Source organism: Anser anser, assembly GCF_964211835.1.
Source record: "Anser anser genome assembly, chromosome: 2".
NCBI lineage: Eukaryota > Metazoa > Chordata > Aves > Anseriformes > Anatidae > Anser > Anser anser.
The window spans coordinates 91,586,045-91,612,749 of NC_139721.1; the positions used below are offsets into that span (position 1 = coordinate 91,586,045).

At 39.6% G+C, this 26,705-nt stretch overlaps 2 protein-coding genes across 3 annotated transcripts in view; both read right to left on the reverse strand.

Annotated features, from left to right (window-relative positions):
* The window catches only part of LOC310895432 (uncharacterized protein), a 32,081-nt gene extending 29,925 nt beyond the window's left edge, over nt 1–2,156 (reverse strand). For both annotated transcript variants that reach the window (XM_083826817.1, XM_083826815.1), the window contains exon 1: nt 1,427–2,156. The gene's annotated coding sequence lies outside the window, so the exon portion shown is untranslated. The remainder of the gene's footprint in view (nt 1–1,426) is intronic.
* Nucleotides 2,157–2,375: 219 nt separating this feature from the next.
* Nucleotides 2,376–26,705, reverse strand: part of LOC310894603 (uncharacterized protein) — a 310,402-nt gene continuing 286,072 nt past the window's right edge. The window contains exons 22-23 of the mRNA XM_083824913.1: nt 23,338–23,482; nt 2,376–22,356 (exon numbers count right to left, since the gene is read on the reverse strand). Of these exons, the coding sequence (XP_083681039.1) occupies nt 22,328–22,356; nt 23,338–23,482 (174 nt within the window). The 3' untranslated portion in view covers nt 2,376–22,327. The remainder of the gene's footprint in view (nt 22,357–23,337; nt 23,483–26,705) is intronic.

The following is a 26,705-nucleotide window of genomic DNA, read 5'->3' on the forward strand; positions in this document are numbered from 1 at the left end:
TCACTGGGAGGATTAGAGGGAGGAATATGTCACCCTGCCCTGGAGGCAAGGAACTCCTGGGAGCGGGAGGTTGTATAGGGAAAATGAAGAGACCTATGTGAGCCCTGAGGAGTTTTGAGCTGATCTTCTGAGTGGATCTGAAACACTTCAGAGATGGCAGAGAAGGACAAAAACTGGTATTTTAGGGTGAAAGAGAACAGGTCTAAAGAAACAAGGAAACTGTGGGAATCAGTCACAAAGCTGAGTTTGTGCTTGAGCTTAAAATATGCATATTAAGTGTAGAGAGCATCAAGGATAGGAGCATTTGTAAAGGTATTTCACACACTGAGAGTGTGAGTAGAGAGCGAGAACCATGAGAGAAAGTAAGAAGCACCAAACTGAGTGGGAAAAAAAAAAATATATATATATATATATATATAAAATCAGATTTGCCTGAACTTTTAGGAATAGAAGAAATCAGATATTTTGTTAGGAGCATTTTGATTTTTACCAATATAAATATTCTAAGTTCGGCTCAATAACCACTTCAAATCTTCTATTCCAGAAATTCATTAATATTGCTGCTGCTTGAACACACTGCTTTTGCTAAAAGACATTGCAATTCAGTTGAAATTTTAAAATTGCAATGATTTTATAAACTTGTAATGAAATTCACTATGCATGCAAGTTGAAAGCTTGACACACAAAAGACAATAGCCAAACCCCAAGGAACAACTAGAAACTGTTTCAGAAGCTCACATATACAGTCTTAACTGAGGCTTAAATGTACAGAAACTAAAAATGAGCAGAAATAACCATACCCAATTTTTAAATGCTTTTCATTCCAGTGTTGTAAATTAGAGCTACATTTCAACTAACATTTTAAAATCATTAAGAACAAAGTGTCCTCCCATAAGTCCAATAAGGGGTAGAAAATACCACTGTGCTAAGCAGCACAAAATCAATAGCTAAAGTAGCTTCTCAAAAAAAAAAAAATGTTGGCAAAGGCACAACTATGTCATATTGTTTGAGTTAAACATGTACAAGTAAATGATACCAACCATTCTTAGGCTGAGCAGTGGCTTACTATGAGAGCAGTCTTGATATAAAGTATAGCAGTAAACTGGGAAAGAACAATAGAGTCAACACCATCATATATTTATATATGTTGAACAGACATCTCTCCATGACCATAACACTGGCATATCTCTACAGCTTTCAGACTGGAACAGGGTTGCTCCTGCCAGGCAGGTGTGGAGGTAATAGAGCTTGCTTGCCTATACCCCCATGTGGAAACCTAAATCTACTGCTTGAAATCTCAGACTCTGTAGCTTGTTACTACCTCATATAACAAGTTACTTGATAGGCTACATCCAGCCATCTTCAGTATTGCTGAACACGGTCACATGAAAAGGTTAGTAAGCAGAACACATATATTTACTCTTACCAGCATTCACAGCAAAGGGATCCGTTCCAATGCTGGTAATTCTTAAGTGAATACCACTGGTATGAAATGTGAAAACAGTCTTTGGAAGACAGGAGGGATTCTCTCTCTAAAGTAAAGCTGGTCTCACATGCTAGGGAAGACCTTGTGATCTTTATCTAATACAGGCTTTACTTCCTGAAAGCAGCTCCTTTCAGATAGCAATTTAGAAATGCAGAGTCAGCAGCAATAAGTGAACTCATGACCTAAATGTAGACTTCTTATCATAAAGCATTTGTTTTATTTCATTTTGAAACAATTAGGGGGGAAATCCTTGATATGTCATGTTCCTAAGGAAGTTTCATTTACTAATTGTCTGCAATAAGAAATGTAAGAAATTTCTTCCAGTAAATAGAGTTCAAAGTGGCCATATTCACCCTGGTGTAATTCCCAAATGGTTTTGTGAAGGTCTGAAGAAGCAAAGGAGTAAGTAAACTCATTCTCTGTCAGATTTACAATTGGTTCTTCAAGAATGGCTGTCTTGATTGCTGTCTGTCTCTGTCAGTCCCAGGTGGGTTCACACAGAACTCCTTAAATGATGCCTAGAGCAGGGACACATATTGGCTCTCAAGTTATTGGAAGATGTCTTGATTTTATTTCTTCTGGCACCAGTAGTCACCCTTTGTTGTCCATTTAACATGGAGAAATACAGCATAATATGCCCTCACAAGGGAGGAGTGAAAAGGTACAACATTATCTTAAAGCATCAGGTGCTTGTTATAGGTACCAATTAACAAATCTCGGATGTTAGGATGCTTATTCAAGCCACCTGAGTGTATGCTATTAGACAGAAAATCCCTTGAAAACCACATGTGAGAATGCCAAGGCTTCTGCCTCTCAGATGACCTCAAATAAAATAAAATACTATTTTCCCCTTGTGATGGTTTTACACAGCTGGGCAGGCGAGCTCCACCACAACTGCTGTCTCACTCCCCCTTCTCAAAGGGAAAAGGGGAGAAAATACGATGGAAAGGGGCTCAAGGATTGAGACAAGGACAGGCAGATCACTCAGCAATTATTGTCACGGGAAAAACAGACTCAGAACAGGGAGATTTATGTAATTTATTGCTTAATACTAACAAGCAGTGAGAAACTAAAAAGAAAAAAAAATACTAAAAACACCTTTCCCACCATCCACCCTCTTCCACCTCCTGCCACTGAGCAGTGCAGGGCAAAGGGAATGGGGGCTGCTGTCAATCCCTGACACTTCGTCTCCACCGCTCCTTCTTGGTCACTCTCTGTCCCTGCTCCACATGGGGTCCCTCCCACGGGATGACATCCTTCCCGAATTGATCCTGCAGGGGCTGCCCACAGGCAGCAGCTCTTCAAGAACTGCTCCAATATGAGCTTGTACCACAGGGTCCATCCATCAGGAACAAACTGCTCCAACATGGGTCATCCACGGGCAGCATCTCCCACCAGATCACCTCCTTCTTTGTGGGCTCCTCCATGGGCTGCAGCATGGAGATCTGCTCTGCTGTGGGACCCATGGGCTGCAGGGGGACAGCCTGCTGCACCAGGGGCCTCTCCACAGGCCACAGGGGAACTGCTGCTGTGTGCCTGGAGCATCTCATGCCCTCCTGCTGCACTAACCTTGGTGTCTGCAGGGCTGGTTCTCACTCCTCACTCTCCCAGCTGCTGTTGCACAGGAGGTTTTTTCCCCCCCTTCCTTACATCTGCTCTCACAGAGGTGCAACCAACATCACTCACTGGCTCAGCTCTAGGCAGCAGTGGGTCCCTTTGGAGCCAGCTGAAACTGTCCCTTGTCTGACATGGGGCAGCTGCTGGATTCTTCTCACAGAGGTCACCCCTGCAGCCCCCCGCTACCAAAACCTTGCCACTAAATTCCAATACATCTCTGTGCCCTGATACTTCTAAAATTGGAAAGAATGAAGTATTGGGTCATGTACGCGTTTGCTTTTAGAAAGGTTAATTTGGAATAATTTAATTGTAGGTATTTCTAAGGTTGGTTCACAATACTTAATCTAACAAGCTGTGCTTCAGTTCAATCCTGGCTATGAATACTTGGAAGTGTTTCCTAACAAGTACCGTGTTTTCAAAAGGTGCCAAGGAGTCTGGTTAACTCAGATTTTAAGAACCTTACAGTACTTTAAATAGAGCATCTCAAAGGCCAACCTCAGAAAGTGCCTTCCATGTTTGAAAACATAAAACAGTACTTTGCATACTATATATTTTAGCTCAGCTTTGAACATAGCAAATACCATCCTTAACAAATGGATTCAGTTACAGTTTTGTCACTTGAATGTGTATAGACTAGTTAACTTGGGGTAGTTGCTTCAGAAAAGATAGATACTTCCATGGTTTTCAATTGATAAAATATAGCCCAGGAAAACAAAGTGCCCAGCTGAAGTTAGCTGAAGTAGTCCCTTTGTTTTGTATGGACACTGAGTCAGGCTCTAGGTGCTGTCATTGTTGGATGTTTTCCCAGCAGCCAATGGCAAATATTGATATTTTTGACTCATTCCTCAGAAATAATATACACAGTCCTCTTCCCACTTAGTGTTGTGGTCCAGAATGCTCTAGGATAGAGAATGAATAGTCATCCCACCCTTAGAGGTGCACAGATTAGTAGGACAAGGCAGAAAAAGCCTGCCCTGGCAATGCTTCAGTTGTACTTGCACAGTGGATACAGACAGCCCTTTCATTCGTGGGTATGTGCCCGAGGGGCCAGAAAGAGCAATGAAACCAACAACATTATAATGTAAAACCTTCAATAAGCATTATAGATAATCCCAGATGGGTATGTGGATTTACTTTAAAACTAGATACTCTGATTGTTTTTTCAGAATTCAGTTTAAGATCAGAATAAATTTTTTCATTATTTTAAAAAACTTAAGAAACAATTTGATTCATTTCTTCACTGCACTGACTTCCTCTGGGATCACTAGAGAATAAACAAAAATTTGCCTCTTGTTTTCCCAGTTCCTGCTCTGTAAACTCAAGAAGTTTGGACAAGATAGGTAGAATCTTTTTTCCTTTTTTTTTTTTTTTCCTTTTTTTTTTTTAAACCAAGAACCCAGGTCTCCAGGGAACTGTCTGTCTGTCTCCTTGTCTCCTTTTTGCATGGAGCTGCTATCATAAATGGCTTTTCTCAGAGCATTACACCAGTAGCCATATCTTGTCTGTCTTAATTACTGAAGAAGTATAACTGCCTTAGTAGCCAGAGTAATTTATAATTAATCCTGAATGAAGTGCAGGGAATTAGATCATTCTCTTGTCATACTCTTTTTGTCCAACTGACTTAGGAGGGAGTGAGGTTTCATTCAAGGGAATATGGTCAAGCATTGTGTTTGAAATAACTTTGACATAACTGTTTTCACGCTTTGCACTCTGCAAACTTCAGCTTGGTCAAAGCCAGCTTTGTGTCAGGTTGCCAAACATTGAAGTCAACATGCTGTGCTTTATCCTGGAACCATGTTGGTGTGGCTGTGGTTATCAGACTTCTGTGTTTGTCTCTGAACGCTCCTAATTAAAGAGAGATCCTGGGAGCTGGAAAAGGAGACGACCTGACATAAAAGTTAATAGTAGAACTGGAAAAAAGGTAAAAGAATACTTTCCCAGTGAAATTTTCCCTTGTTACTGAAAACACGGTCTATAGGAGCAAAATGAAACTTTGGGTTTTCCTGGAGACTTCTGAAGGGCCATCATGTTGTTTTATTTGTGGAATGAGGCCTCAAGGCCAACAGCCAACCTGCTCATGCCTCTCTTGATCTTATTGCTGTTCTAATTATGTTCCTGGTGTTGTAGTCTGGATTGCATAGCATCTTTTTGGTTGGGTCCAGTGTCTGGAATGACGAAGGAAGAATGTGACTCATCTTTCTGTCAAGTTCTGGGGTACACAGGAGCCTGTTTGTTTTTTTCCCATGGAAAATGGAATTCTGTTCAGTGGTATCCTGGAGTAACAGATAAAACATAATTTGTTCCTGGAATACCTACAGTACAGAAGAAGCTCAAACCTAAGCAACGTTAGCATTTCTGAAAACAACAATATAAAATATCTTAACAGAAGTACTTCTTGTACTGTCATGAGCAGCCTCATTAGTTTTTCTTTGATAATTAGCTGTAACTGTGCAAAAATTATTAGCTATATTGAAACAAAGGGACTTTGAAAGAGAACCAGCATGAATACTTACTGTTAGTAAATTAATTTGGAAAAGCCTTGATTAAGCAATATATACCTAATTTCACATAAAAATGCTGATTGTGTTCCCTGAAGATTAACTGTGAATTCCATTAAGATGAAGAAAGTTCTGTCTGAATATCAATTAGAGCTTTGAAAAAGTGTACTTGTATACTGTATGGGAGAAAGTCTGAATTACATACACAGAAGACCAGAAAAGTGTGGCATAAGTGGCTTTACCTTTTCTTTATTTATGTAGGTGTCATCTGTGTAAAGTACAAGGAGCATCTGTGATCCCTCCTTAGGTCTGGATTTACTTCTGGTCTTGGAGCGTCATTTTGTGCTCAGCCACTGAAGCACAGGAGCAGCAGCAGAAAAATCTGCTACCCAAGTCAGCCACACTCATAGCTTGATTTTTCTAAGGTCTTGCACAGTGTGTGGGTGTTTGTATCCCAGATGCTCCAGAATTAGATTCTCCCTTGTGTACGTGTCTTTAATACCTTCATGAGCCACTGAATGTGGGAGCATGGAAGGGTGCATTTTTTGGCACAGGCCACTGGCACTCAAGGCACAGCCCATAGAATGGAGGCTGTAGAAGGCCACCTTCCTAGCAGTGGTCTGCCAGTTCTACAGCTGGGAACTCTACAGCCAGCTCTCAGAACACAACCACAACTGTCATTGCGGGAGCCACCACCACTGCTGTTGATGGCTGAACTACTGCCTTTACTCCCCAAAACAGGGGATGGGCAGTTAATTGCTTCCAAGTCTCCTCAGACACTTCCCATATTGCACTATCATCACCGGCTGTCCCTTGCTCTCCTAGTACCCTGACATTGATTTGGCTGTCTGACTTAATGCCCTTCATGAGGATTCCTTACAACAGACATGAGAAGTGCAAATCAGTGGGGATGCTAGCAGGTTAAAGACATCAGCTGTCTGTGGTACACATTGACAGCAGGGGATATTATCTCTGTGCTTCTTAACCAGGTAAAATAATGAGCAAACTTTACTTCCAATACAATGTTTGGCTGCCTAATAACCGAGGCTATTCAAAAGGCATATATAAGTCCATTTTTAATAAAACAAAATGAAATAAAACAAAATAAGAAAATTGTGGAAAGGACATGATACCTACAACATGTAAGGCAGACTTGCAATTAATTCTCCTTTTTCTTTGCTGGACTTCAAACATACCTCTTAGAACAAATGGGTTGAGGCTTGGGACAGTAATAAGTCTTTGATTTGAATATCATTTTGAAAGAATCACACATCTCTAAAAGATTAGGGAAATATAACTTTTATTTTAATGTGAGTAGTATTTTACCAGACCTTGGCAGGGTATTAGAGAAATTATCATTTTCTCATTAGTCTAACTGCCAACTAGCTCTTACTTTTCTTTTCTTCACAATGGAGGGTGTCTCAGACAAAACACTACTTAATCAAATTAATTAAGAAGGAGTAGATTTCTAAAGAATGAGGTTCAGAAGAAATCGGGCCAAGAACTTAACATGTTCAAGACTACAAATACTTTTTCAAGTTCCACAGACTTCAGTGGTATTTAATTGCTTTCTTGAGTCAGGTCCTAAGAGTGTGGCTTTGGGATTAAAGCAGGGAAAATTTTTGTTAGACAAAAAGGTGCCATTAAATGGATTTATGAATATGTGGAAGTGTTGCTGAGTTTTGTGTCAAAATAATTTCCCTCAAGAATATTCAGCTCTGTCAATGCCTACAATTTTTAATTAAACATTTTTTACAATTCAGGTTGAAACAACTACTGGTTTCAAAATTCCTTTTTGTTATTCTATTGTAAAGTCTAAAATCAAAACCCCATCTGACTTGATATTTTCCAGTCAATTGTCCAAAATAACTGAATTTTGTGCCAACATGATATAACTATTTTTTTAAACTGTCAGAACTCGTAACAAATGCAAAAAAGAAGCAATTGGAATAAAACCTGTCCATGTACAGGACTCAAAATTTGAGGACTATAAAGACGAAATCCTTCGTGGGTATTTTATTTTAACTTAGCTTATTCAATTGTCATACACAGTTATATTAACTTCAGTGAATACAGAATAGCTTAAAAGGTTATCTTAGCATGTATATTGAAAACAACTCTTATTTCTTAAACTACTACATATTCATATGCATCCTATTGTAGAAAGAAATATCTAGTTGTTAGTCATCTGCTTGATATTTCATTATAATATAAAGCTTACTGTAAAAACTCACGCATACACCAAAGGTTGTGTCAGGCTCTTTATAAATCAGGATTGTGAAATATCTCCTCAAGATAAGCTGTCTGCTGGACCTCAGTTTGTTGGAAACGGATCCCATTGCTGCATCCATCACAATACAAAGGACTGGGGTAAAAACTAGATTGAGGTCGTTCAGGTGCCATCTCCAGAAACAGACCTTTATCTCCCCACAGAAAAGCTTTTGAGCATTAGGATTCTAGTAATGATCTAACCCAAAGCTTTGAGCCCAAAGCTTTTGGAGGCACAACAGCAACTGGGCTTCGTAACAGACAGCAACTAACCAAAATTGCAAGTGCAAGAGGTGCCTTCTCATAGAGCTCCTCAGCTGTGAGACCAGGCTTCATGCCACAACATTAATATCCAATGAAGGATGGGTAACCATTCCAGTTTAGTGACAGCACACTTGAAGGAGATGCTGCTGTGCTACCTACTATTTATACTGACACAGAGGAACTTCAGGCTGGATTCAGGGTTGCGGATCTCAGACTGTGTAAAATCTGACATGTGCCATACCAGAATCTTGCCAATCTCCATGTATGTTAAGAGAACCATCCCTCTTTGTCCTCCAGTTACATTTTTCAGGATTGGCATGGTAGTAAACACAAAGGTTTAGCAGAGGAATTTCCTAAGCACATATCTTCCTGTCTCCTCAAGGGAGGGAGGACTTTGTAGACTTCTGGTAAACATCATGCTACTTACTGGAGTTCCCCTCAGACTGATCTTGCTGCCCACACATTCAAGTCCTTGATGGAGAGTCAAGTCCTCACCTCCCAAGTTTAAGTCTTTTAAGGAGAACTAGTTTCATTTGCTCTTACTCAGGCATCTGACACTAGCAACAAAGACAATTTTGTTGTGTGAAGAAACACATCTGTCTGGAATGGTTTCCACCCCTTTTTTGCAAAGAGGTTAGCTGGAGATAACCAAAACTCTTCACCATGTGTATTCTCAGGTGGGACACCAGGGTGGGGGATGAGGCATGAAGGGGAGGAGGTATATCCACAGCTATTAGTCTCTTCCTCAGTCAGATTTCTTGAAGAGACCATTGAAACTAGTGAGAATTAAAGCTTTGTTTCGTTATTCTTTCACACTGCAGTGATTCAGAGTGTGTAATTTGAAAACCTGTCATTCTCTTCTGAAAGGATAGCTATGGTGTATGTGATATTCATGAAAACTACTGGAATCTATGACTTGCTACAAATTCTGAAAGCTCATCTCTCTCTCTCTCCATTTATCAGTTCTCTGCCTCCTTCCCTGCAGCACCATCTTGTTGCAAATCTCTAAAGGGATGCGCCAAATAGGTTGAAATAACTGAAGCATTTCCATAGAGGAAGAAGAGGTACCTCATTCAGAGGTCATGTTTTTAAAGACTTATATGAGAATGTTTTATTCTTTTTTGTTTTCTTTTCTTTTGTTTGTTTGTTTGTTGGTTTTTTAAAGTAAAATGAAAGCAATCCTGAACATTAAGTGGATTTAGCTGAGATGATGAAGGAGAAACAGCCTGGTTAGGATGTTATGTACAACAAACAAATAAAAAAGAAAATGGACAACATTGTTTCTGAAACTGGTTATGCAGAAATGAAAAAGAAAGTCATGTAACTTAGTAAAGAGCAACATACTACAGATTTTTGTTTTAATTGTTCAGAAATGTTCTCCCACTCTCAGACCTTCTGTAAGTTTGAGCCTGAAGCAAATTTTTACAGTAGAGTTATAAACCCCTGAAAACAAAAATTTATAATGGAAACACTGGCACAATCCTAACTAATGGTGTTGTTCTATGGGGTGCCTCTCTAATAAAAAAGTCAGTGAGCCTGTATGCCAGCCAGAACAGCTATCAACACCACCATCACCACCCAACCCCTCACCCCAAAAAAGGAAAAAAAAAAAGAAAAAAAAAAGAAAAAAAAAAACGCAACAGAAGTAGATGAAACATCAACAACCCTAGCTTTCTCAGATAAAACAGGTACAGGAAGTCCTACATTGTAAAGGATTACAAACAAATAATTTGTCAGAGCATTGAATAAATAAAGAATAGGAACCATTCTTTGGGAAAACGATGGGTTATTAAGGTATGGAATTTAATATCATTGTCAATCTATAAAACTTTTACAACCTAGTCTTATTTGCACAGAGATTACATCCCCAAAGCTCAGTGCCAAAGACACATGTTAATAAGCTCACAACTTTTAATTAAGCAATATGTATAAGTAGATTCCCATTAAGCTGTGATTTGTGGGCTAGTTCATTACAGTGGGTTCCAGCCACAAGACACATATTCAATACAAATCAAGCAGCCTGCATATTATCCAGCTTAATGTGAGCTTACTCAGGATATTTTATCACCAGTTCAGATTGGCAGTTCAGAGAACTATATTTTTTTTTCTAAGATTGGGGGCAGCAACCAGAACCTTGTAATGATCCCATGTTGTTTTCTTAATGAAACTATCCATCTGAATTGTTTAGTTGCCACTGGTAATTATTCATATAGTTAATCATAGTTCTATTATATACAATATATATATAACACATTTGATCTCATTTGAATTAAATACAAACAAATAAGGCATAAAAGAAGGAAATACAGACTTCAAAGACATGGAACAATAAAAATAATTCACACATTTTACTCCAAAGAGATTGATGACAATGTTTTCCAGATCTCTGAATAACTCTCATTTGAGTCCCTGAATTATGCTAAAATTTCTGCCCTCATTTTGTGACGCAGTGTGTCAAGTAGAATTTTTTCAATCAGCTTTACTCATGAATAAGTGTGGCACACCATTTCACATCTTTCTTAGACAGATTTCCATTGATTGCATCAGCAGTGAGGATTGTATAGCAATCTGATGCTCCATTCTTAAAAATAAGATGGATATTCTGCAATATTTAACTTTTTTTTTTTTTTTTTGTCTCCAGGAATTAGAAGATCGTTGTAGTCAAGGAGAAATTACTACAGTCAAATTGCTGGAAAATAATACTTCATCATAACATTTTCTTCTCCTGTTCCTTCCATAATAATGAGTTAGCGTATTAACTTTGCTACATATTTACAGTTATCAAAAGTGACAACTGATGTTTTTAACAACTCCTTCGGTTAGAATCCTTCTATATTTAACTGTAATGAAATATGCATTTTATTTACTGAGTGAACATTTCCACATAACCTCTCTTTAGCCCATATAAAACTACACAAAATCCCTAGGCTCTATTTTTTTTTAATTTATATTTTCTATTTCACTGCTGAAATATTCACTAAGCTTCCAACCTTAGGCTAACATAATGATATTTTCAGAAGCACCCCAGTACCTATTAGGAAAGCAGAATTTGCTATCTGATCCCAGAGCAGTAGTCTATCTCATTTAGTGCCTTATTAAGAGCAGCACCTTAGACAAGAGGTGACAAGAACCTAGGGTGGGAATGTGTTCTAGTAAAGGAGATTCTGGTCTGAAACAGAAAGGACAGAGCTCCTCAGAAGGGGACCTGCACTACAAATCAAGAAGACGAGGAGAAAGATCATAATTAGCAATAGCTCTAAATGTAACAAGAAGAATTTTTTCAGTCAATATGGTAAGCTGCTTGCAGCCAATTAAAAGACAGTAAAGTAGGGACAATGCCATATGTAGATTAGGCTTGTCTCACAAAAAGAGCTTTAAAGCAGTGTTGCATAGTTCATGAATTGATTTTGCTTGAAGGCTGAAGGAAAAGAAACTGCAATAAGCCAGTCTTGTAGTAATAAAAGTGGTACCTCAGAGAACTCCATTAATGGCAAGCGATATGGTCAGATGAGTTTTACATACCTCTTTTTTACTAAAGTTTTGGCCCGCCTTAGCAAATTTCATACGATCACATTGAAGCAAAACTGTAATGAAGATTTTTTTTATTTTTTTTTAAGATTATACTATTTCTGAACTAATTAAAGCAATGCAAACCTAGGAAAAACTACACCTTTACCTTCAGCTTTAATTCACCACTGAATGCCAGCACTTTGCATGTGACAACTCCATGCAATACTGCAGCAATTGGAGCAATGAGGAAACTACCTCAGATGCCAGAAGCTGAAGAGTTAAAGAGTTAGTCTCCTGCAGCATGCAGAGAAAGCAGGGAATCAAGAAAACACCCAGACATATAGCTGTTAAGACAGGAGCAACATTACAGCCATTAAAATCAAATGTCAAAGAAGGAACAATGCCTATTAGCTTTTAGAAAACAAAAACAAACAGTTCAGCTTTATCAAACAAATGGGTTGCACTATCCAATTACTAACTTCTGATAAGCACCGTGTCAATTTTGAAATTGTTCTCATGAGCATTTTGAGAAGAAAAAATAAATATGAGCTATCCACGTAACAAGAATAAAAGAAAGCCAAACTATTACAGTCCAAACCTAATTACCCAGACATATCACTCCCCTTTCAGGAACATTGCAAAACAAGTAAAAACACTGTAACCTCTCTGAATCTGACCTTCTATGAGGCTCCTTTCCTCTCTCATTCAGGTCCCACCTGATCAGAAACCTTGAGAAGTCATAAGGTCAGGTCCTTCACTTGAACCTGTATCATTCGCAGCATCTTTTTGTTTCACCACACCCACAAATATAACAGCTAGGACTGCGTAAGCCCAGCTAAGTGTGCAACAAAGGGCTGCAGTATGGGGAGTGAATGGGACTCCCCATCATCCACTGCATGCAAGCAGGCACAGCTAAAAAGATTGACCGGCAAGTATACTAGAAAAAGCCAAAAGCATAACCAATAGCATAGTTGCCTTTTTAGAGTCATTGTGTTCCCCATACATCCTGACACAGCTGAAAGAAGATACATATCACCAGTGATATTAGAGGGAAGACTAATAACTTAGGACTATTTACTAGTTTTAAAATATAGAGCTACTTAATGGCTTCGCTGACAACCCTAGCAGGACTGGGAGTACAAGCCACAATAGTGCTGATCAGGTTCCCTTAGTGGACAGCCATAAGCTCTGATCCATTAAATGGACATTTTGTGTCTTGCCTACCCAGGTGGCTTGGGTAGCTTTGAAGGGTCCTCCATTAGTGACTTAGAAGAGCTTTTGGGGGCAAATCTTCCAAGTTGTCCCCACTAACTGAGCTTTTTTCATACTGTGGCAGTCTTGGTGCACATTCACTGGGTTCCTTAGTTGCAATTAGGCTGGAAGTATATTATAATTTATTTCTGAAAGTTTATTCCAGGAATAAACCTAGCTCACTCCAACACCTAACAGGTCCATAGGACCAGGTTAGAATAGTCTGAAGTAAACTCCCATGATGTGTGGCATGGACACCAGACCTTCAACACCATTTTCCTCTCTGGATCCATTCCTGCTGTACTGTGCTACTGCTAATATAGATCGTACATCATCCCCAGTCATTTAACATCCCTTAAGAACTCCCACCTCAAAGATCTTTCTTTCCGTTCACAACATTTCAGTCAAATAAGAAACATAGGACTTCCAAATTAGCATTCTTAACACACAGAGAGACACACACAAAGCAGAAATCCATTTCAATTGCAGCTGTGCTGGATAAAGGAATAACAGCATCACCCTCAACAGTCCTCACTACCCTTCTCTCAAAGATTAATGCACTCAGATCTGCTGTTGGAGCTGCTCATGTGACTGTTCTCTCACCTGTCTTAGTTAAAATGGCTCTGCAAATCTTGAATGGTGTAACACAAGGTGTTTGCTCATCCTGAAACGAGTGAGGGAGAGTTCCCATGGGTGCAACTTCTGTGAGAAAAAGCAGTTGCAGATGATGTCTTTGGGTGGCACAGCTGTGCTCAGAGGAGATCTTGTGTCCACAGCAATAGTAAGGGCAGAAAAGGAAGGCTAAATATTAGAAATCTAAATGCAACAGCTCTAAATCTTATTTTATTAATATTTTAACCATTTTCTTTTTGGACCACATTGTGCCTGTAGTAGCCCTTTTGCATTCTCCGTAAAATCTCTCTGGCTGTCAGAGGAGTACAGTCAAGCCCTCCGCTTTTAAGTACAGCCCCAGACTAGGTAAAAACATCATGTTCCTGATTACAGAATCACACAGAATCACAGAATGTTAGGGATTGGAAGGGATCTTGAAAGATCACCTAGTCCAATCCCCATGCTGGAGCAGGAACACCTAGATCACGTCACACAGGAATGTGTCCAGGTGAGTTTTGAAAGTCTCCAGAGAAGGAGACTCTACAACCCCACTGGGCAGCCTGTTCCAGTGTTCTGTCACCCTCACTGTGAAAAAGTTTTGTCTCATATTTAAGCAGAACCTCCTATGTTCCAGTTTGCACCCATTGCCCCTTGTCCTATCATTAGATGTCACTGAGAAGAGCCTTGCTCCGTCCTCCTGACACTCACCCTTTCCATATTTACAAACATTAATAAGGTCACCCCTCAGTCTCCTCTTCTCCAAGCTAAAGAGACCCAGCTCCCTCAGCCTTTCCTCATAAGGGAGATGCTCCACTTCTTTAATCATCCTCATGGCTCTGCACTGGACTCTCTCAAGCGGTTCCCTGTCCTTCTTGAATTGAAGGGCCCAGAATGGGATGCAATATTCTAGATGTGATCTCACCAGGGCAGAGCAAAGGGGGAGGAGAACCTCGCTCGACCTACTAACCACAGCCCTGCTAATACACCCCAGGATGCCATTGGCCTTCTTGGCCACAAGGGCACAGTGCTGGCTCATGACCATTGCACTGTCCATCAGGACCCCCTGGTCCCTTTCCCCTTCGCTGCTCTCCAGCAGGGCAGTCCCCAAATTATACTGGTGTCTGGGGTTGTTCTTGCCCAGATGCAGGACTCTACACTTGCCCTCATTATATTTCATTAAACTTCTCCCCACCCAATTCTCCAACCTGTCTAGGTCCCACTGGATGGCAGCACAGCCTTCCGGCGTGTCAGCCACTCCTCATAGTTTAGTGTCATCAGCAAACCTGCTGATGGTGCACTCCATTCCCTCATCGAAGTCATCGATGAATATATTGAACAACACTGGTCCCAGTACCAATCCTTGAGGGACTCCACTAGATACAGGACTCCAACTTGACTCCGTCCCATTCCATCCTATGGGAATCTGTGTCAAAGGCTTTACTGAAATCAAGATACACCACGCCCACTGCCTTTCCATCATCTATCCACCCGGTTATATCCTCATAAAAGGCTATCAGGTTGTTCAAGCATGATTTCCCCTTGATGAAGCCATGTTGACTGCCCCTAATGACCCTTTTACCCTTGATACGCCTAGACACAATGCCAAGGATAAGTTGTCCCATCACCTTACCTCTTGTCAAGGCGATTGGCTCTGGGACAGACGCGTTTTGCAGCGGAGCAGGGGATCGAGGCAGGCAGGGTTTTTTTCCGCCATTGAGGCCACTCAAGGCAGCCAAGGGAGGCACCAGGGCCCGGCAGCCCTCGTGAGGAAGGCTGATGAGGCATGGGTGGAGCCAGCAGCGCCCCCTCCCAGGCTGTATAAAGACAGCCACTGGGGAGCTCGAGCGACCCAGAATGCAGCGACCATGACGTGGCACATCACTCAGCGCTGCAGTTTGCACAGGCAGGGTGAGCAGGGGGGTCTGTCAGTCTTACATCAGTGCCTGGTAAAATTATGGAGGAGATTATCCTTGATGTCATTGAAGTGCACCTGGGGGACAATGCAGTCATTGGTCCCAGCCAGCATGGGTTCAGGAGGGGTAGGTCCTGTTTGACTAACTTGATTTCTTTTTGTGATAGGATCACCCATCTAGTCAATCAAGGGAAACCAGCTGATGTGATCTTTTCGGATTTCAGTAAATCTATTGACACAGATTCCCATAGGATGGAATGCTACAAAAATACAAATACAATACAAAAAGCCCAGCATACAGAAAAAAAAAAAAATATCATATGATGGGTGAGCAATTGGCTGACAGGTAGGGCTCAAAGGGTTGTGGTAAATGGGGCCACATCAGGCTGGTGGATGGTCACCAGTGGGGTCCCCCAAGGCTCCATTTTAGGGCCAGTCCTCTTCAATGTCTTTATAAATGATTTGGATGTAGGACTAGAAGGTGTTTTGAGCAAATTTGCTGACGACACCAAACTTGGAGGAGTTGTAGACTGTTGAGGGTGGAAAGGTCTTGCAGAGAGATCTGGACAGAATGGAGAGCTGGGCAATCACCAACTGCATGAAGCTGAACAAGAGCAAGTGCCGGGTCCTGCACCTGGGATGGGGCAACCCTGGCTATAAGTACAGACTGGGGGACGAGATGCTGGAGAGCAGCCCTGCAGAGAGGGATCTGGGGGTTGTGGTTGATAGCAAGCTGAATATGAGCCAGCAGTGTGCCCTGGCAGCCAGGAGGGCCAACCGTACCCTGGAGTGCATCAAGCACAGACAGCATTGCTAGTCAGTCGAGGGAAGTGATTATCCTGCTCTACTCTGCACTGGTGCGGCCTCACCTCTAGTACTGTGTGCAGTTCTGGGCACCACAGTACAAAAAGAATGTAAAACTGTTGGAGAGTGTCCAGAGGGCTACAAAGATGGTGAAGAGCCTAGAGGGGAAGAAGTATGAGGAGCAGCTGAGGTCACTTGGCCTGTTCAGCCTGGAAAAGAGGAGGCTGAGGGGAGACCTCATCATGGCCTACAGCTTCCTTATGATGGGGAGTGGAGGTGCAGGCACTAATCTATTCTCTTTAGTGACCAGTGATAGGACCAGAGGGAATGGTGTCAAGCTGAGGCAGGGAAGATTCAAGCTAGACATCAGGAAGAGGTTCTTCACTGAGAGGGTTGTTGTGCACTGGAACAGGCTTCCCAGGGAAGTAGTCACGGCACCAAGGCTGTCGAGTTTAAGACGTGTTTGGACTGTGCACTTAGTCACGTTCTGAATTTTTGGGTAGACCTGTGTGGTGCCAGGAACTGGACTCGATGATCCTTGTGGGTCCCTTTCAACTCAGGATATTCTATGATTCTATGATTGTATGGAGGTGAGGCTGACCGGTCTATAGTTACCTGGGTCCTCCTTCTTGCCCATTTTGAAAACAGGAGTGACATTTGCTTTCCTCCAGTCCTCAGGCACCTCTCCTGATGCCCATGACTTACCAAAGATGATGGAGAGTGACCTAGAAATGACTTCTTCCAGCTCCCTCAGCACCCATGGGTGCATCCCATCAGGACCCATGGACTTATGGATGTCCAGCTTGCTTAATTAGTCCTTAACCCAGTCCTCATTAGCTGTGTTCGTGTGCATAAGGCCATTGATTCATAGGCATAAGGCAGCATTTAAGAGTCATTAAAAGATCAATGTAATATGGTAACCTTTCCAGTGTCAGCTGTCCACAAAATGTTTGGACACTAGATATGAGCAATTCAAAATGGAAACCTGGAAATAAAGGAAAAATAGCTGTCTGTAAGCCAGTTTCTATCCAAAACTTTAAAGATTTTAATATTTTCCACCTCTGGAAATATTCCATAAAAAAGGTAGTTCTCAGATAGTTTAAAATATATCTAATATTCACAGATAACATTCGTGGAAAATTGCAAAAGCCTTCAAAAACTGATTTTTAATTAAAAGATGGGAAATGAAGACTTGGCATGGACAGCAGACAAACCACTCAAAAAGGTCTGAAATACAGAGTCTTGCCACTGAAATCCGTCTTGCTTTCATTCTCTACACATTAGCCTACACATTTACACACTGGTTTTAGATGTAAAGATAACTGGTTTTTGCTCCAAATTCAATGTTGTTATATCTTCCGTTGCATGATGAAATTCTATAATGAATCTGAAACAATGCTGTTCAGGGGTCTTTTTTTTTTTTTTAATTTTTATTATTTTATTATGTAAGAACCCTGCACTTTTGAAGTACGAGGCTATTATAAATATGTCTTAGTGCAGATGAGGCACTTCACCAATTCCATTAACAAGCAGCAAGATCGATGCATATAACTTCCATACAGAATGTTTTAGAAATATGCCCTATTATGCCTAGTTAAGTCAACCTCGTGTCATTATTTCATATTAGTGTATATGACAGGATTGGCATACCCAGAAAAGATCCATCAGAACTACTACATGTCAGCCAAGAAAATGAAAAAAAGGGATTCTGTATTTTGAAAGCTAGGTTAAATATTATATATTATTAAATATTTTTATAAGGAAATGTTATATTGGTACCAAAAAGAAATAATGTTGTTTTAACACTTAAGCATTAAGAGGAACTTTGAATAAAGATCTTGTAAAACAAGAAAAACAAACTTATGAGTACATATCTAAGTAAAAGAAAATAGGCGAGTAACGATGAAAATCTGCTGCACCAAGAGAAGGAAGTACTGTTTACATGCCTTATTTTAGAACATATGTTGTAAAAGACTGACATATTTTTTCACAAGGAAACATTTTGAAATATGCCAAGATTTTATGAAATATTTCTTCCAAGTCAAATATCATTATCCTACACTATCAATGGAAAAACTGCTGTATCAATCTACATTGATTTCACTCAAGTTAAGCACAAATGGAAAAGGTACTGGTTTTGGTTACAGATTTTTTACTGAACTCCAGAAACGTAGGGCCAGAAGAAAACTCAGTACATCTCCAGCTAGCCTTCTTACTCAAAATAGATAAACCATATCTAGCTTATTCCTTGGGTATGGTCAGTTGCCCTATCTCAAAAAAAAAAAAAAAAAGAAAGTATTTGCAATAATTTAAGTTGATTGTCCCATGTCCTTCCTCTCTTGACCAAAGGAAACGATTGTTTTTAAAATCAGTGCTGGAAAGGGTGGTGGTTTATTCCATGTATGAGCTCCTGCAATTATGTACTTAACGTACTTACATGAGATTCTTTGTTTTCTTCTTTGTTCTTTGTTTGTCCCATTTTGTACTCCTTTCTTTTTGAAAAGAAAACAACTTTCTAACCCAGTCATTGAAGAAAATTCAAAGTAAGAATCCTCCAGGAGTGACACCAAGGGGAAAATGAAGGACTCAAGCTAGTTTCATCCGTGCTCTCCCTAATCTCATAATTTTGAGACCTGCACTGTAAATTTCTCTCTTTTTAACATTTGATCTTGCTGGTGAAGATGCAGCTATGGGTCAGACCCTGAGCCATCTCCAGTGAGTGTCATTCCCAGGACCTTCGCTGCATGGCTCCTGCCAGATAAGACTGGAAGTAGTTTGAGGCTTAGAAATGGTCTAAAACTTGGTACTGCTCCCAGGTTCCATATATCCCAACAGCAGATGTTTTGCAAAAACTGATTCCCAACTGCTGTGGAGGAAATAATATTGTTGCATCATATAAAGGTGCCAAAACCTTTGCTGGTGTAAATTCTCAGATCTCCATCATCTTTGACTGAGCAGCCATAAAATACCTGTGCTGAGGATCAGGCTCCTCGTCTCTAGATTAGTGGTTAATAATATCCTATCAAGGAGGTATAAAAGGGGATCAGAAAAGCTCATCAAAGTGTTCAGTGACATGGGAGCAGATTTATGAGAAAAAATGATGTTATTAAAAAAAAAAAAAAAAAGGAAAGGTCGTATTCATTAGTAAGAAAGGAAGACCTGAAGAAGGTACAGGAGATGCAAATATTACAGATCCACAAGCACTTCAGACTTTTGTTGTTAAGAGATAGGGAGGTTTCCCTAGGACATTTAATTAAAATGAGGTACTGCTTCTCTTTATTTTTACATTTTAAATCTTTTTATTATCATAGCAATACATCTTCGACTGCTTCCTTAAGCATTAACAGCTGATTTATTTAATAAAACTGAGGACTGAGCATCAGTGGAAATACTGATTCCAATGGAATGCCCTCATGCTGTGATTGGTGAAGTGCTAAGTAATTTGCTTTTAATGCTAGCACATACCACTTAGCACTATATTTAACTGAATGATGAAAATCACTCATTTTTCATCCTCTTGCTTAACTGGTGCTTAATCTATCTACTGTACTGGGAGCCTAGCACCAGATATATTCTAATAGACCTTGTACTCCAATCTACAACAAGCATTTTAATTTTTAATTCATACTTACGTCTTTATCCTTTAATAGAACAGAACTACAGATGGGGAGGATGTTTTAGATAATAAGAGCACAGTAGGTACCTAGGGAAACTACACCACTAAAAGGATTCTTTATTTACACTTTTCAGTAATGACTACATATATATAGCTACACGGGAGAAAATTGTTGTAAAGGAACACTGCATAGGCAAGCAATTACTATCCAACTATTACTGAGCATTATGGATGATGTTGCTGATAAAAGCACTTCGGAAAACCACTTCAAAGTCAAGTAACAGCTGTTGTATACTGACCAACAACCACAGGAACTCACAGGATATGAATAAACAAAATTAATAGATAGGATGCTACATTTTCAGGGAAAAAAAAGAGAGAGAAAAAAAGATAAGATAAATTTAGTTAATATTTAAACCTACTTTAAATTCAGCTTTCAAGAATAGGTACTGTTGCAGAATTGTAGCTCCCAGATCAGACGAAAGCCAGTGGAAACATGTCAAGATAACTGAGGGGATAAAAATGGTGGACCAAGTCTTTCATGACAAATAGAGACTCAAGCCCAGTTCTACATTTGTTAAAAAATAAATAGAGTCCTATCAGAATCTGAAGGAGAGGTCATCCACCTCCACAAATAAGATTCAGTATTTCTATAAAACTAAATACTGGCATAATACCTATAATGAAGTCAAAATCTTACAAATCCAGATTGAAGTGTCTTAAATCAGTGACGGGCAACCTAGGATATACTATTGCCCAAAGGGATTTTTACAATTATATTAATTCATGTTCAAAGATAAAACCTAAGCCAAGAAGATGGGCCAAGCACGATGCTGCCTACAGTAGTCTATCTACTTGGTACTGTTGCCCATAAGCAGCTGGAGGTTGAAGAGAACCACAACTCATAGCTGAAGACAGTCATGTACACAATGCTAGTGACCTCTACCACATTGTTTTTGTCACTTCTTGTCAGATGCTGGGGCAATTGGTAAAAAGTGAATTCCACTCAGGTAGAAAAATTCCACAGAAGAAAAACATCGGACTGGACAGCTTCTCTTCATTTAGCTTCCTTTTCAAAATTATATGCAATGGTTTGAAATGTCAACAGGCAAAGCAAAAATGAAGAAGGCAATTTTATTCCTGTATGATGGACAGAAGCTATCCAAGTGATACCTGATGCAACAGAACCCACAAAAATTAAATCACTGCTTATAGGTATTCAGAATAATTTTAACACCATTCTGTCGTAATGTAACACACACACATGTATGTTCACAAGTCAATTAGAAGTAGGAAAAAATGGAAACCAAATCATTATACTGCAAACCCAAAGAAAGAGCGTTTTCAGGATTGACATTTAAATCTCCAGGTTGCTACCTAACATCATTTAATTATTATTCAGATGGATAAGAACCAGAGATGTACATAAAATTAATCAACAATGTTCAAAACATCAGGATATATCTTACAAAGTTAAGTGCATCTGAAAAAGTTTTTACAAATCAGTGTAAACACACAGACACCAGAAAAACATACTAGTTGGAAAAATGTCACCAATACTTATGTTAATTGATTAACTGTTCTACATGAATGATTCAAAATTGCAGGAAGCTAAGACTCTTCCCTTTTCTGTCTGCATTTTTAGGACAAAAAGGATTCTAGCACAGGGAATACCAGGAGTCAGGGCATGGGCAGTCTGCCATCTAGTTCTTCATTTGCTGCTGACTTCCACAACCTTGACAGAATGACTTCACCTTTTTTGCTTCTGTTCCCCTTCCCACCATCTCCTTCTGCTGTCTTTTGTAGGGCTTGCCTTGGGGCATGGAGTTCATTTTTTATGCACTTGTGTGAAGCCAAATAGAATAGGCACTGACTGGTTCAAACTAATGAGAAATACTTGAATACTTGTAAGAAAACGTGAGGCTTTAAGTTGCTGTAGCTTCCAGAGAAGTAGGTTTGATCAACGTTAAGACCCCAGCAAAATGTTCTCCTCTGGGATCTCATAAAATTCGCAGCCTGTTGGGACGTGGCTTCAGAACTGGTGGTATTTCATGGCATGAAGCCATCATTGTTCCTCTTCTGGGCATCTTTGTAACCTTGCAATTACTATAGTGTTGTGCTTTTGAACAATAACTGAAAACACGGGCAATGTTTGATTCATGAAACTTGAAAGAAATCAGCAACATTTTCCCCACCACTACAGTGGAAAGCAGGTATAAGCAAACCTGAGCAGTGTGGGAATGTCCCACTAAATGGAAGGAAAAAAGTCTTATAAAATTACTATATATCAGATCTATGAACAGGTCCGATGAGCTCCCACACTGAAATGTCATTTGAAGCTACAGAAGAGTAATGAATGGTGCAGTTGCAGGACAATTCTGTAAACAGAAGTGTGGACATCAGAACCATAAATCCTGTCAGACAGTAATCATAGCATGGATGTAAATCTGGGTGTAAATAACTCTGTGAACTATGCAGTCCTCCAGGAATTAGCTCTTATTGGAAGCAACGTGATTTCCTGAAGATTAGAAAAAAAGATGTGGAGAAAGATGTTGTAAATACATGGATCACAGTGTACCAATAACCCCAACAAGAATGGCACATAAGCAAGAGTCCATACACTAAATTAACCTATTTTCATTTAAAAAACTATGCCTTCTGTACATATGTGAACTTTCCAAGGCTTCTCTGTCAGCAGACAAGATTACCATGGATTTTAAAGTAACACAATGCACTTTTATCCAACCTTTGCTCCTGAGAAGGCATTAGAAAACTCACACTGAGAAGACTCAGATAAGTGCATGGATCTGGTGAAGCCATACCTGGTACTGAGATCTTGCAAAAGAAACAAGAGGAAAGTGGTATCTTGCATTAATATGGACATCTATGGACACCCTGTGTGTTCTATAATTCTCTGTTATCAAACACCTTGACACTACCTTTGATAGGCAGCAACTTCACTTAATAATTTAACATACATGGGCATTTTTCATCAGTGTAATCAATGGAATTTTTCACATTGTATTTTTCACACAGTGAAAAATACAGTGCAAGTCTGAGAGATTGGAGCCATTACAGCAGATGCTTTTGGACTTTTGCACCCAGACGAGTACGTGTGGACATCTACCTAATTACAAATCAAGTTGCTGATTTACACCTGCCCTCAGCACACTTGCAATGCTAGCCCTTGCTCCAGATAGATTGCACTGGGGTTACTTTACTGCTATACTCAGCTGCAGAATGGAAAGTGTGACTGGGCCTGAGTAATGAATGCCAGCTCCTCAGCCTTCAGGACTCTTCTGACAGACCTTTGATACTACCTAAGGAGGAAGACTCGCTAGAAAACACCACTGTGAAATTTCCTCCCTAACCAATCATACCCTGGTCTTTCCAAGGGAAAACTTGTTTTCAAATGACCTGTTTCCTTTGTACCTCTTATAATTTTGTGTTTAGGTATCAGTATTGCTTTCCATCTAGGTACAGAAACTGAAAATAATACCTTTCCACCTAGCCACACTCCTCTTCCTCTTCTTCAACTTGATATTTGAAGATATATGCAGCATACTGTCCATTTTATTTACATGTTCCTGAGCTGTGCTCACTTCATTACACAAAAGACTTATTCCAGTAATATCACCAAATGCCTGAAAAACAGAACAGACAAACAACAAATTATTATGGCAGCGTACAGTGAAATATCAGTGAACAGATGACTTTGATTACACTTCCCCACCTCTCTCTTCTTACTTTCAAAATATTGTGGCTTAGAAGCTTTTTTGAGTGTGAAATTTTATTCTGTCATACTAATAACCCAGCTTTACAGCAGCTTACAATTTAGCGTTCGTGGTTCAGTTCCACTATTAGGCCTTATAACAATTTTTATAACAGTTCTGCCAAAATATTATAAAGTAAAAGTTACTGTAAATGTATTCAGTAATACAGATACAGCAGTGAGATTAGCAATTTAAACACATGTGAAATTGGAATTCACCTATTTTTTCTCACTCTAAACGCTTTAGTAAAACAGCGGAGTGGGGATTTTTTTTGCCCATTGCTTTTAATATTTTCTTCTTATGATGTTCTTGACACATGGAGAAGATTTGAGTGGATAAAGAATAGACCTTCAAAGAGGAAAATTGTGGCCATGAGGAGAAGATGATGTGTTATAGAACTGGAAATTGGTTAGAAAGCCTCAGCTCCAGCTCGGCTGGTTAGTAGTTACCACATCACGTTAGATCTTCTGCTTGTGTCATGTGGGTGGCATGTTGCACAAGAGTGCCCTGGCTCTGATTCTATTCACTTTCTGGAGGGCCCATGTAAGAGAGATTTTGCTTAGCTGAATGTGAGCAGAAATCAAATTTACAACAACGAGAAGTAACAGATCCTCAGCTCTGTCTAGCTGCTGTTACTCAAATACTAGCATGGACAAAAGTGGATTGCTCCAGTAAAAAAAAAATAATTTTGTAACGAATTTTGCTATTTTCAACCTGTTTTAGTACAGCTGTAATAAATTACACAAACATTAGTTTATGTACAGGTATAATCTCCAATTTCTATTGCAGTTTTGTATACTTTTATTATTCCTCTGACGAAGTATCTTATATCCTCTTATACCATCTTCTTGATGAAGCATCTTGTTGTACTTCTATATTTGTTACCTTGTGAAGTTGGGAAGTGCTGTTACCTCTGGAACTGGCATATACAGGTAAAGTAGGGGACATCCTCTGATCATGTTAAAATTCTGGCAGAATGTTGGAGTGATCTCGTGCATCCCACATCCTAGGCAAGTTTCCTCACAACAGGCTACACGGTCTTCTTACTTAGGTACTACTTACACAAAACACCTACTACTTTATTTTTAGTTTTCTTCTTTTACATAAAGAGGTAGTCCAGGTTTAGACTGTCATTACCTGTTTCACTCATGGTATAAATTATCTTCAAGGATATCAGATAGAGATATAACAGCCAGCAGGGCTTCACAACACTTTTGCAAAATACAGACTCAAGAAGACAGAAGAGAAATAGGGCTCATGAATCATCACTGAACTAACAGTAACAGCAGGGTTTGGTTTTTTTTTGTTTGTTTGTTTTTGTTTTTGTTTTTGTTTTTTGTTTTGTTTTTCTGTTGCAATAATCTGAAGAAATACCCCGTAAATATCATCACAGTACTTGTGGAGATTTTGTCCTAATTCCCCAGATGCTGGAACACTAATTTTTATGTTTCTATGAAAAAAAAAAATACAGAAGGTGCACAGAGTTCACTGGTATAGCCTGTCTGTTGGTGTTGGTTAACATACCAAAACCTCCTACAGATCTGATCATTCCCATACCCACTGACTGATCAAAATGATGGAAACCCTTTGCTACACTTTAGGTGTTACTGTTTACTTGTTTACTTTAAATTGAAGTTTGTATGGATATGTCAGATTTTTAGACTTGATCAAATATTGTGCAGAGTTCTGTTATTAAAGTCCAAGTTGTTTCTGAAAGTAACTTAATAGCAGTAACCTTATGGTTAATCAACTGTATAGGAAAGTTCGCTGTGCACTTACTGCAATGTAATTATAAAGTGAGCAAAAACATAATTGATGCATTTTGTCAATCTCTGTAGCTGCAAGGTACTTTTTCAAAGTTTTTTTTTTTGGGGGGGGTAAAATAAGTTAGCACTGTTTTGGCAATTATCCTTTGACTTCAGAGATTTTACTGCTGATTCAAGTACAACTACATTTTAAAACCACATGAAAGATTATAAGCATTTAAGAGTACAAAATACATTCTGCTGTAATCAGTGTCTGTACTCTCACAGCATAAAGCCATTCAGAAAATCACTGAAAGTACAGCAAATCTAGGTGTTTAAAGTGTTTTAGAACTAAAAGGGAAGAGTTTGGATACAAAATAACACTTTTAAAGTACCCTTTAATTACCAGCACTGATGTTTGTTATGCAGCACAACTACAGTGATATGACAACATTTTTCTCATGGGTGTTTCCTCAGACTGAATGGATGTGCTTTGGCAGAACATGCTCCCATCTCTTCTGTGAACATTTGAATAAGGCAGCTCTAACTCCACAGGTCCCAGTGGAAAAATAAATGTAAATAACCATGCCCATAAAATATCTGTGTGTATGTTGGCTGGGTATGTAACCCTTCCTCCTCACCCTGTTCTCTCTGCCAGTTATAAAGAAGCCAGCATGATTTAACATTGCGGATTACGTGTATGTAGAACAAGGCTATAATGCCACGGTGTAGGTATTTCTGTCATCTGCCCGTTATCTGAAAGCCTGCGCATCCTGCTGAGAGCCAGTGGTGGACCTGTCTCATCACTCTCCTGCTTGTTCTGAGACCATGGCCTCAACTGCAAATAGACAGGACTTGTTGGAAATACATCTTGTTTCCCATGGCTCTGTGGGTTTCTGAAGCAGGGAGTAGATCAAACCTGGGATTTGAAGAAAACTGGAGAGAGGGGAAATGGCCACATGCTGCCTCCTGCAATTCCGTCCTGCCGCATGCATCAGCATAACCTTGACAGCAGCTGATAATGTATTAAGCCACAGTTTCCATTTAAGACTATACCTCAATTTACTGGGAAATGAAAAAATAAAAAATAAAAGGACTCAGTCTTATACCTGAAAGAGTAAATGCACATATTCAGGCATAACTTCTCAGCTGAGATGCAGTGTGTGCATCCTTTTCCTCTTTAGCAATGGGTTAAGCTTAGCCACCACAAAGGCATGGAACAAAATACCGTGTCCATTTCAGGACAGAAATGACAGGTTATGTGCAAGATGAACTGGATCAATTTAAGAGAAGAGTATACAAATTCAAGGTTTCTCCAGGAAATTCTTTTGAATGCTCTCATCTTTTCA